Source organism: Erythrolamprus reginae, chromosome 1, assembly GCF_031021105.1.
Source record: "Erythrolamprus reginae isolate rEryReg1 chromosome 1, rEryReg1.hap1, whole genome shotgun sequence".
In the NCBI taxonomy this organism is placed as follows: domain Eukaryota; kingdom Metazoa; phylum Chordata; class Lepidosauria; order Squamata; family Dipsadidae; genus Erythrolamprus; species Erythrolamprus reginae.
Genome location: NC_091950.1, coordinates 152,512,666 through 152,525,426, shown reverse-complemented (window position 1 = coordinate 152,525,426; position 12,761 = coordinate 152,512,666). Strand labels below are relative to the sequence as shown.

The 12,761-nt window shown below is 38.0% G+C and overlaps 1 protein-coding gene across 3 annotated transcripts in view; it reads right to left on the bottom strand.

Moving 5' to 3' along the window:
• Positions 1-1,254: 1,254 nt before the first annotated feature.
• CYP27C1 (cytochrome P450 family 27 subfamily C member 1) overlaps positions 1,255-12,761 on the bottom strand; it is a 31,600-nt gene continuing 20,093 nt past the window's right edge. For all 3 annotated transcript variants that reach the window (XM_070729866.1, XM_070729875.1, XM_070729884.1), the window contains exons 7-9: positions 11,531-11,609; positions 8,654-8,857; positions 1,255-3,476 (exon numbers count right to left, since the gene is read on the bottom strand). In XM_070729866.1, coding sequence (XP_070585967.1) covers positions 3,360-3,476; positions 8,654-8,857; positions 11,531-11,609 — 400 coding nt within the window. In that variant the 3' untranslated portion in view covers positions 1,255-3,359. The remainder of the gene's footprint in view (positions 3,477-8,653; positions 8,858-11,530; positions 11,610-12,761) is intronic.

Genomic DNA, 12,761 nt, shown 5'->3' with positions numbered 1-12,761 from the left:
GTCACCCAATCTATTTGCTACATTCAAAGCAAATCTCCACCCCCACACTACATGCTAAGAAGGAATGTCAGTTGCTAATATTCATTTGCAAAAACACAGAGATTGGAACTCCAGCCTGATGATGGTAAATGTGATTTTACCGAAACGTCGCATAGACATGCAAAACATTACACAGGGCAAAACCCGAACTCAGAACAATCTACATATATATATATATATATATATATATATATATATATATATATATATATATATTCCTCTTTTTCCCTCAAGAACATTTAAAATTTATACAATAATCAGATCTTTCATATTAATCTGTAATAACCAGAGTAATCATTGCCTGGCAAAAAACAAAAGTATATGCAAAGAAATTAATCTAGATGTGTATTTAATGTTTAAGTACTAAATATAAGACAAAAGTAGTGTTTATAGAAATACTAGAAAGCTGTAGGAATCCCAGATCTGAAACTGCAAAGAAATGATATGTATTTATTACAATGGCTAAGGTCTGCAGTTCTTCTGCCACATTTCCATCTCTACTATGAACTACACAAATGTGTGCTAAAGGTAAAGGTTCCCTTCCCATGTATGTGCTAATTACTTCCGACTCTAGGGGGCAGTGCTAATCTCCATTTCAAAGCCAAAGAGCCAGCACTGTTCTGAAGAGATCTCAAAAGACAGAGAATGGCACTGTGAAAACTGAATCCCTTGTGTAAAACAAATAGGAGTTGGATGATGAAGTTCTCACCAAAGGCAGAATGGCTGTAGCCTTTCAAGTGTAAAGACCAGCTGTTTTAGTTTTGGATTCACAACAGCAGAAACATTAACAAACCATTTGGCTCCTTGACACAGTTAGTGTGATGAGACTGGACAACTATGAAGCTTCCCCTGAACTGAGGAATTCCACCTTCTCTCCAAGAAATAGAAGATGGAGTCTTTAATCATCCTCAACTTCTATCACTAGGCTAACAATCCTATAATGTAAGTTGGGTGGAAAATTAGCACATTTCATGTCTGAAGATGAAAACAATACCCTACTATAAAATGCTATTGATCAATCAGTTAATTGATAAAATGCCAAATAATTAAATGATCAATGAAACCAAATGGAAATGTATCATTTGAAAGAGACAGGAGTTATATGGGTATCATGTTTTGTATGGACCTGTAAACATTTGTTGACGCTTATATAACAACTATTCAGTCCTGGTTTTTGTTGCTGTTGCTGCAATAATATTTAAGGGAGACATAGAATGTTATCAAAATTATTAATTTTATTGTATTGTTAACATATGCCTTCCTGAAACTCTTATATAATACAAATTAATTTACAAAATAGTTACCAGTAAACTTACAATTTTACAAGTAAACATTACAGTCTTTAAAAAGCTAATACAACAGTCTAAAATCCAGGTCCATATGGTATACAAACTGAGAATCTGAACTTGTTCTTTCATTCCTCCTCAAGCAAAGAATCTGCTGAAAGCAAGTTCACATTGTGAGACTAAGTTTTTTGTTGCGTTCTTCTCTCTGGGGTCTAAGGCAATTGGCGTTGGCCAGATTACTGTGCTCACTTGTCCATGGGTCCCCACTGCAGCCAACCCACCATCTGCATTTATTTTCAGTGGGTTCTCTGCTGGCACCCCTTCCCCAACAATAGCCTGTCACCACTCCTGCCCCAGCCCTTTCTCCCTGCCAAGTCACTGAGGGATACTTCTTCTCAAGCATTGCACTATATGGGACTCTTCTGCCTCCCAGCCTGGCTCTAGGAGACTCATTTAAGTGTCTTGTGTAGCGAAACACTCGGTAAGAAGTGTCCCTCAGTGACTCAACCAGGAGAAGACATAAATGTTGGCCATGAGTTGGTTGTGGTGAAGGGGCCCGTAAAGAAGTAATCTAGCTGGCACCGATTTTGTCCCATTCTGTCTCTCTGGAAACTATCCAGTGATATATAGAGAAATCTTATTTGAAAAATAAGTACAAAGCTGAGATTAGTGATAACAGATAAAATAGTATCAAGTGTGTCCAAAATTAGTAATATAAATATTTTGAACTAAATAACCTTTACCTATTAAATCTATACTGTAATCCATTTTGGTAGCAAAATATTTTGTTAAAAGATATAAAATTGTTTAGTGCAAGATGTTTAATTCAATGAAACTTACCATATAAATATCACCTTGCTGAAATCTGTCTTATCACAATAAAATCACTCAAATATAGCCCCTCTGGTAATTACTCGCTATATAAATTGTGCAAACAATTAGAAAGTGTCTATCTTTTGAACATGCAAAAACTATGTCATTATCTGTTTAACCTAGAGAGGGCAGTAACCTCACAAAGAGTAACATATAAAAGCAAGCAATTCAAAAAAGAATGCAAGGATACTAGTCAATTTTTATTTTAAAAAGAAAACTAAATTTTAAAAAGACATTTATATTTTCAGTCAATAAAAATGGATAAACATAAAAATTGATTATTTTATCAGTTGTATTGTTCATTGATTTAATTCTACAGAATTGAATATGTTATTTCCAAAGCTTTTCAGAGAATAAAGATCAGACCTCTGAGCAGGCACGAGCTTACATTTCATAATTTTCTTTAAAATGTCTTTATTATTTGGAAATAAAACATAGTCCGGACAGAAATTTCTAAAGAAAAGATGCAAAAATGGTAAATACTATATATTCCATCAGATAAAGGAATGTTCTTGTTTCAGAGATTTTACATGGGGTATGTAATAACTGAAGCTATTCTAAAATGTAAATTGGTTACCATTTAACCATGTATAGATAAACCATTAACTTTTTAAACTGAGAAGGATTTAATGATGGGTAATTAACTTGAATATATTTGAGGCTTCTAAAATAAATGTGTTGGTTCTTGTAAAGCGTTGCCTAGGAAAATAATACAATGCATGTTATGCTTAAGGATTCTAATAAGGCTATGATCTGTACGAAAACAGTTCAGGAATACATTGGTGTGAATTTGACAATATCCCTCTTCTGTTTAGCAGACCATCCTTTTTCAAGCTTTAATGAATAACAGAGAAGTACTCATGGGAGGTTCAAGATACTTCTTCCAAATAATTTTTGAAGCACGCACAGCCCAAATGCTGCATGGTGAATTGATGCATTAGTTGCCTTTACAGTATCTCTCAGAGATAAAACAAAATTCTGTGCATATAAAAGGATTAGTTTGATACTTACATAACATTTTGTGTTACGTACTTTTTAGGAAGCAGATATGCTTCTGTGACAGCATCTAAAGCTTAGAAGGAAAATCCCATAATAGCTAAGAGAATCTTCAAGAACCTTGCATCAAAGCTAAAACTGGAGATCTTCTTAACATTAATACTTTCATTTTCTGTCAGCAAATTTCACATTGATGGAATCTGCAGGCGTCAATAATCCATGAGTTTTGGCAAAAACTGGTTTAGTTTTTGGAGATCTTTTTATTTCAAAGTGCTGAAGTAGCTAATAGGGAAAAATGGAACAATATCAGGATTCATAAAAATGAAATATCAGAAAGGCAGCAATAACAGTTATTGTTTTAGAAGTTGGTGTCTTATAAGATATACTATACATTGTGTTTATTTAATTATACAAATCTCAAAACAAATATGCCAGAAAAAGATTTTTTTTTAATGAAAGGGGGGAATCTATTGTTAAAAAACAAAAAGATATATACAGTAATGTACATAGAAAAGTTTTAAAAATTAAAAAGTGCAGTTAACTGTCCAAGAAAGAGGGTGATTGAAACAAATATAGTGACTCTTCTAGAGCTATATGTTGACCAATGAGCTAAGGAGAGAATAGGAAGGGTTTTTTAAAAAGGCATTACCATATTAGATTGACTCACAGTGCCATCTAGGAAGGACAAGGCAAAGCACATGAGAAACTGCTTTTTCCTCCAGTGCAGTATAAAATCACAGATAATGAAACCTCAAATAATGAGAACATGCCAATAGAATGAGATTACTTTCCAAAGTCTATAGTCTTCATCCTCTTCTCATCCCATAGAAGTTTTCTGTTCCATTTTGATGGTCCCAAATAGTGTCCAAAATGTCATTTTACAATGAGAAACAGGTAAAGTTTTGATGAATGCCACAGCATGGCTTCTTTTTCTTTCCTTCTGGCTAGTTAATTCTACTCTTTGTAGATCTGACCCCATTAGTTTCTAGAGATCGCTTTAAATTATCATAGCTTTAAAAATTCCTAGATAAATTCAGTTGCTGGGCTTCTCTATGGAAATTCTGTGCACAGAATTCTTTGATAATGCCAGAGCTGCCCTTAAGCAATAAAACTGGGAATAGACTTTCAAACAAGCTTAAGTAAAATGTGACATCCCATTATTTATCATTTGCTTTCCAAAGTGTCTTATTTTAAAATTTTAAAATTACATTTAGTCTTTACTTTAGCCAGGTTGGATACTATGCCCTCAGCAGTTCTTTATGGATATTTAAGGGCACTCCTATGCATTTTTGGTTATGTTTATATGGTGATGATTCCATAGAAACTGTAGGCCATATGCTATTATAGTGTTTCCTACATAAAGATTAGACAAACCCTTCTATACATCCTGCCTTGAAGATAATCCCTGGTAAAAATAACATCTCAAGTTACATAGCTTTGTTCTGTCATTTGTGTGATACATGGTACCATTACTTAAGATTGGAACTTCTTCTAGTAGTATTTTATTTGGATTTATTTTAGTAACTATGTTCTTAATTATTTTTAGATTCCATTATTAATGTTTTTCTCTTATGCAGACACACATACATATAGAAGGGTCTAACACTTTTTTATTCAATATTTGGATTGCATGCTTTGGGATGTAATAAATCTGAATTGAATTGCTCTATGCAATTTATCTACATTTATTCTTTATCCTTTCTCCCTTGATGAGAGCAGATCTCACTGGATCAGCCTAGGGCTCTTGTTTCCTCATAGCAGCTTGCTGTCTTCTTCTACTTTTGATTCTATTATGTGCTTTTCGGGTCAATTTTTGACTCCTAGCAACTCCCTGGATAAATCCCCACAGGTTTCTTGGCAAAGTTTTTCAGAAGGGGTATGCCATTGCTAACTTCCTAGGGCTGAGACAGACTGACTGGCACAAGGTCACCAATCTGGTTTTGTACCTGAAATTAGAGCTACAGTCTCCTACTTCTAGCCTGATGCTTTAATCAAACTGATTGCCTTCTGCACATTGACTTAATTTGGTGGGAATTGAAGGAGTTGCCCCTCTTGTGTCACAGAGACTCAAGCTGGCTTCTTTCACAGTCTGTGTACAGGGATTTCTTGATCATGATGCTAAGCATAAATGCTAACACAAACCACTCACGACATCTGAAGTGAGCCATAAGCAGTTTGCAAGCACTGGGAGCATCCAAGGGCATGTTTGCCACAAGCAGTCTGCAGGGCACTTCAGGATGCAACAATAGGACAGAGAGACCCCTCTACTGAGATGGTTAAATAACATGAAACATGCAGGTGGAAAGCTAGTGTGAGCTATGAATGGCACTGCCAACTCAGCAAATCCCGGCACATAGGAAAAAAAGATCAGCTGGTGCAAGAAAGGAGAGGCAATATTAGTACACTGAATAGCAATAGCAACAGCACTTAAATTTATATACTGCTTCACAGTGCTTTTCATTCCTCTCTAAGAGTCAGCATATTGCTCCCAACAATCTGGGTCCTCATTTTTACAGACCATGGAAGGATGGCAGGCTGAGTCAACCTTGAGCTAATGAGACTCAAACTGCCAAATTGCAGGCTGCAGGCAGCCAGCAGAAGTAGCCTGCAGTACTGCATTCTAACCACTGTGTCAGCACATCTCTTAGATAGTCTAACCCTAATACTTAACAAACTACATTCTAGGTGCATGTAAACCCACCATCCATTTACTGTATGCATTAAATAATTTTTAAAAACAACCTACCTCAAGGCCCAAAATGTAGTTAAGGAGCAGATAAATTACACATATACCAAAGTCACATAGATCTCTTTTTTTCATGGATATGTAAAACCTTAAATAATGAGACTGTGTATAGTAAGCATTACCTATACTAGTAGAAACTCACGGTCTTTTGGCGTGCTTTTGAGAAGATTGATGCACAGTTTCAATACAAGGATTCAGAGAGAAAAATAGCTTTTGTTGCGCTAAATTTACTCATAGGACCTACTGGCTCTTTTGTTTTATATAGTTTTACATAGCTCATTACATATGAAGAAAGTGAATGGAAGATGCGGGAGATCGTTCTTTCCTTTGCTTATCTGTTATAGCATCAACCCTTCAGCTACAATGTTCTTAACCTTATTTTTAATAATAATTGATTCTTTCTCCACATCCTCATTCAAATTCAACTAGATTTAAAAGGGGCATCTTCACATAAAGCACCAGTTTTTCTAAGGAATCTACAGGGCATCTGGAATGCCTAGTTATTCTCTGGAGTTGGTAGCAAAGAAAACGGAGGTTTTCTTTTTCCACACAAAGTGTTTGGACTGTAAAAAGAAACCAGGGCAGAAAAAACATAAAATAGCTGTCCTCTGAATCACCAAGCCTGCCTAAACTTTAAGAAGACAAGGTAGAGAGTATTTTTCCCTCTGGCTTTAGCACTAAATCAGGGCTCCTAACCTTGCTGACTCAGAAGATTTAAGGAGAATGTTTGTTTAATAGTTCTTAGGCCAGTGACGGCGAACCTATGACACAGGTGCCACAGGCGGCACACGTAGCCATATCTGCTGGCACACAAGCTGTTTTCCTAGCTGTTGCCCAATATGCATGTTTGCGTTTGCCAACTGATTTTTGGCTCGCACAGAGGCTCTGGGAAGACATTTTTGGCTCCAGGGGGTATGTATGTATGGATGTGTGTGTGTGTGTGTGTGTGTGTGTTTGTTTGTTTGTTTGTTTGTTTGTTTGTTTATTTATTGGATTTGTATGCCACCCCTCTCCATAGACTCGGGGTGGCTAACAACAATAATAAAAACAGCATGTAAATCCAATACTACAACAACTAAAAAACCCATATTTTAAAACCAATCATACCTACAAACAAACATACCATGCATAAATGGTAAAGGCCTAGGGGGAAAGAGTATCTCAGTTCCCCCATGCCTGACTGCAGAGGTGGGTTTTAAGGAGCTTACGAAAGGCGAGGAGGGTGGGGGCAATTCTAATCTCCGGAGGGAGTTGGTTCCAGAGGGCTGGGACCACCACAGAGAAGGCTCTTCCCCTGGGCCCCGCCAAATGGCATTGTTTAGTTGACGGGACCTGGAGAAGGCCCACTCTGTGGGACCTAACTGGTCACTGGGATTCGTGCAGCAGAAGGTGGTCCCTGAGATGATCTGGTCCAGTGCCATGGAGGGCTTTATAGGTCATAACCAACACTTTGAATTGTGATCGGAAAGTGATCAGCAACCAATGCAGACTGCGGAGTGTTGGTGTAATATGGGCATTTTGGGGAAAGCCCATGATTGCTCTCCCAGCTGCATTCTGCACGATCTGAAGTTTCCGAACACTTTTCAAAGGTAGCCCCATGTAGAGAGCATTACAGTAGTCGAGCCTCGAGGTGATGAGGGCATGAGTGACTGTGAGCAGTGACTCCCGGTCCAAATAGGGCCGCAACTGGTGCACCAGGCGAACCTGGGCAAACGCCCCCCTCGCCACAGCTGAAAGATGTTTCTCTAATGTGAGCTGTGGATCGAGGAGGACGTCCAAGTTGCGGACCCTCTCCAAGGGGGTCAGTAATTAATGGACGGACAGATGGAATTGTCTTCGGGAGGCAAAACCCAAAGCCACTCCGTCTTATCAGGGTTGAGTTTGAGTCTGTTGACACCCATCCAGGCCCCAACAGCTTCCAGGCACCGGCACATAACTTCCACTGCTTCGCTAACTGGACATGGGGTGGAAATGTAAATCTGGGTATCATCCACATACTGATGATACCTCACCCCATGTCCTTGGATGATCTCACCCAGCGGTTTCATGTAGATATTAAATAGCAGGGGTGAGAGGACCGACCCCTGAGGCACCCCACAAGGGAGCAACCTAGAGGGGAGAATAGGGGAGAATGTTTTTACCCTCTCCCAGCTCTAGCGATGCCTCACCAGAAGTTGGGAATCAGGCTGTTCCCTGCCTCCAGAGGGCCTCCGGGACGCGGGGGAAGCTGTTTTCGCCCTCCCCAGGAATTGAATTATGGGTGTGGGCACTCGAGTATGCACAATACTGCAAGTAGGACGCTCTTTTGCCACCTGAGGAAAAAAAGGTTCGACATCACTGTCATGGGCTATTCTAGATAACAACAGCCAATAAGTAGGAGAGGGGAGGAGGGAAGTTATTCCCTTCAATCTTGAGGATGTAAGGAAAGAAGCCAAAAGCAGTAGTTCCCAATAGAGTGGCTATTTACCATTGTTATCTGCAAGCGCTGCCATTTAAAACAGCCCATAAGCCTTTTCCACCTCCAGCTTAGAGGAAGACAGAGAGAAGGTGCTAGAAGTCCAACATCTTCCTCTCTGATTCAAATGGGTGGTGCTTTTCAGGGAATGTAAGGCAGTTAAAGGATTTTTTTAAAAGTAGTTACTTGTTCATTGCATGTTTTTCCTTTCATCATAACATTTTATTTTATTTTTCAACATAGGTACAACTTGCTTACCTGTATTAGTACAAGATGAATTTCCAATTCAGCAATTCGCTTGCCTATGCAACTTCGAATACCATAGCCAAAAGGGATGGATCCAAAATTATCTACCCTATCTATATTGTTCTTCCTTAGCCAGCGTTCAGGTTGGAATTCCTTTGCTGAGGCAAAATTATCTTCCTGATATGAAGTAGCATAATGACAGAGTGCCAACTGTGTCTATTAAAGTAAATATAATGTAGCATATATATAAATATATATATCAATCCCCAAGTGCATGTACTTTTTTATAATTTCACAAATATCAAAACACTATGACAAAAATGTTTACCATGTTATATATTGCTTCAAAAATATTTCAAATAAAATCACAATAGCCTTGAATAAGCTAACTGTAATAGTCACAGTTGTAATTATGATAACAATTAGCTTGATACTTGTATTAAGTTAATATTTAAACCTGACAGTATTTTTTTTATGTCATAAAAACATTATTTTAAAAATTACTCAGTATTTTGTGGGAGGAGGAATTTATAACCAAAGTCTACCTCATCAGCTCCGGCGTAATTAGATTTAATAAATTAGCAATACAAATTAGCAATTCAATGTCTGTTTTAGAAATGTGTTACTGTCCACAATGGATTATAAATCACTATTGACATACTTTGGGTCCCTTTCACATGGGCTTCTCATCCCAATATAAGCAGCATTTTTGCACTTGTGCATTTGCTGACAAATAACCTAGTTCTCCTTTTCTTGAGCAAGGTCAGTATTGAGTATTATTCACTCCAATTAATCAGAGAGTACAAAAATGACATCTGGCCAAGAGTCTATCTTCTTTTTTGTTCTTCCATCAGCACAACTATGAAGAAAACATTTTTTTTTAAAAAAACAAATCCATTTTTCAGAAATGGCAATGCTGAATTGATAGTAGAATTGGATTTTGAAGGTGGAATAAAATTTAAGTTCTTGTTAGTGGGAAATTCTCTACCCAGCAACTCAGAATCAGACTGCAAAGCTAACTTAGTTTCCCAACTCCCATGGCAGTTCCATAACATTTTAGGAACCAGCGGTGGGTTGCTCCAGGTTCAGCCTGGCTCTGTGAACTGGTAGCAGCGGCGGGAGGCTCCGCCGACTTGCCCAGAATGCTTCTGCAGATGCGCAGAAGTATCCCACATGAGCAAACCAGTAGCAATGAGTTTTAGAACTCACTACTGGTAGGAACGCCATTAGTTCTGCCGCACGAATCCCAGTGACCAGTTAGGTCTCACAGAGTTGGTCTTCTCCGGGTCTGTTCAACTAAACAATATCGTCTGGCAGGATCCTGGGGAAGAGCCTTCTCTGTGGCGGCCCCGACCCTTTGGAACCAACTCCCCCCAGATATCAGAGTTGCCCCCATCCTCCTTGCCTTTCGTAAGCTCCTTAAAACCCACCTCTGTCGTCAGGCATGGGGGAATTGAGACTTTCCCTTCCCCCTAGGTTTATAAAATTTATGCATGGTATGTCTGTATGTATGATTGGTTTCTTAAATTGGGGTTTTTAAATTAACTTAAATATTAGATTTGTTTACATTGTATTATTATTGTTGTTAGCCGCCCCGAGTCTATGGAGAAGGGCGGCATACAAATCTGATTGATAAATGAATAGATAGATAGATAGATAGATAGATAGATAGATAGATAGATAGATAGATAGATAGATAGATAAATAATTCACCCATGTGGCAAAGAATTAGGAATAAAAGATAAGGAGTTTGTTCTATTGCTTTCTCTAATGTGGTGCTACATTATTCGTGCTCTGACTTTGTTGATCTGTTTTTTCTCACATTATTCAGTGCCATAATTTGAGGAATGTTTAAGTCCTTTGTTGGATCTGGACAGATATTGTTCAACTGTCATCAATGGTTATTTCAACAGCATTTCCGTTATTGTGAAAGTAATGTGATGTAACATATCTGACCACAAAGGGTAAGTTGTGAAAGTTGCTGAATTGATATTTCCTCAAGAAGCTGTGATACCCTGTATCTCCACAGAATTGTGTACATTTTTAATTCTATTTAAATTCAGGAGATGTTTCCCACCAATCACTGAGCAAGATTTAAACCAAAATCTAGTAGCATACTGGTTCAATCTGAAGAAGGTTTTATGCGATTTGAAGGGAGAAAAAGGACCTGAACAGCAGAGTATCAGGGTGTGTTCATTACTGAGCAGGAAAACAAATACTGTAGTCAGAAAAAGTGAAACAGGAAAAATATGCTCATCCAAATAGAATCTCTCACTAATGTAAAATGAACTTATATTCAATATGGAGACATTATTTTATAGTTTTTCATCCAAAATTTTTAGTTTTGATTTTTGATTAGGAATTCCATTAGCAGGTTCAAAAGCCTGAAAAAAATTCAAATTCCTCTTCTAGCATTCTCACATAGGAATACTGTTACTAAATCATAATTCAAGGATCAGCAGTTAAGAGGTATAATTTTTTTTCAGTTCTTAAAGTAATAATCTCATATTAAAACTAAATGAATCAATAATCTCATATTAAAACTAAGTGAGACAATTTCTTAGTTCATACTTTTATATACAGTGGTAACCTTGATACTCAACTGTATTTAAACTCATTGAATTTGGTATTCAATGCATTCTGCAAAGTTTGTCCCGGTACTCATTGTTTCCTTAATAATCAAAGCACAAGGTAGAATTTGTCATTGTTGGGTGCCTTGTCATTCACTATATTATTCCTTATAAGAAAATTTTGTTGGGTACTCAGTTTTTGATACATATCCGGCCTCCTCAAACCAATTAACTATCAATAGCAAGGTACCACTGTACCCAAAGTAAAGCCACAGCTTATTTTTTCCTAGTCTCTTGATAGAATCATTGCCATACTTACCCCTTTAGGTATCAAGTAGCCTCCAACAATCATATCTTTCTGGGTAACTCTGCCATTTCCTGGTAATACTGGAAATAATCTACAAGTAAGTGTCAATTAGATATTTAGTGTCTGTATCATTATATTCAGAATATTTTGATGATAATACATTAAATTATTCAGGATCATAAAAAATCTTAAGAGAAATTATGAAGAGCTTCAGATTGTATAATTGTTAATAGAATGAGATAAAATATTAAAAGTGTTGTATCATTCAGTAAGAAACAATACAATTCTGATTTCACAGAATATAAACTGGTTGAAGCAAATGTAAGAAACAGCTTTTAAAGATATGTCTCAATATTATTTAGCTTTAATATAATTTTTCTAAAAGTAGTGCTTATAGTTTAACTGGTGCCGAATGGGGGACAGCGAATGGACCACGATAAATGCGCTGTGCTGGTGATGAATGGGCCATGGCAAACAGGCAGCACTGAACAGGCAGCGGTGGCAGCAAACAAGCCGTTGTGGAAGCAAATGGGTGGAGGTGAATGGGTGGTGGCAAACGGTCTGTGTTGGCAGCGAACAGATCGCAGTGAATGGGTGGCATCAGCGCTGAACGGGCCAGATGAATAATGGATGGATGCTGGGAGGCAAAGACTTATTTTTTTTTTTTGTTTTTCCTCCTAAGAAAAGGTAGGTGCATCTTATACTTCGGTGTTTTATGAAAAATATGGTATATAAAACTTCAAAAGCTATATAATACATATTTTGAAAATACTCAGTGTGGCTCAGCGATTAAGATGTTGGGCTTGATGGCTAGAAAGCTATCATTTTCACCCCATCTCCTGCCAGCCTAGCAATTCTACAGCATGCAAATGTGAGTAGATAAGTAAATACTCCAGTAGGAACATAACAGCACTCTGTGACATCAAGCTGGCCACATGACTATGGAAATGTCTTTGGACAGTACTAACTCAATGGCCTTGAAATGGAGATGAGCACCGCTCCCTATAATCGGCAACAACTAGTGGAGTAAAATCTACCGTATTTTTCACTCCATAAGACGCAGTTTTTTTCCTCCCAAAGTAGGATGAAAAATCAGCCCCGTCTTATTGAGCGAAGATGCAGGCGGTGAGGCGCTGGAGCAGAGGGGGGGCGGCGATATCCCAGCAGCCAGCTTCCAAGCCGCATTCGCCTTCCTCCGCCGCCGCCAGCCGGAGCGAACTGCTGGGCTGCGCGTGGCGGGAGA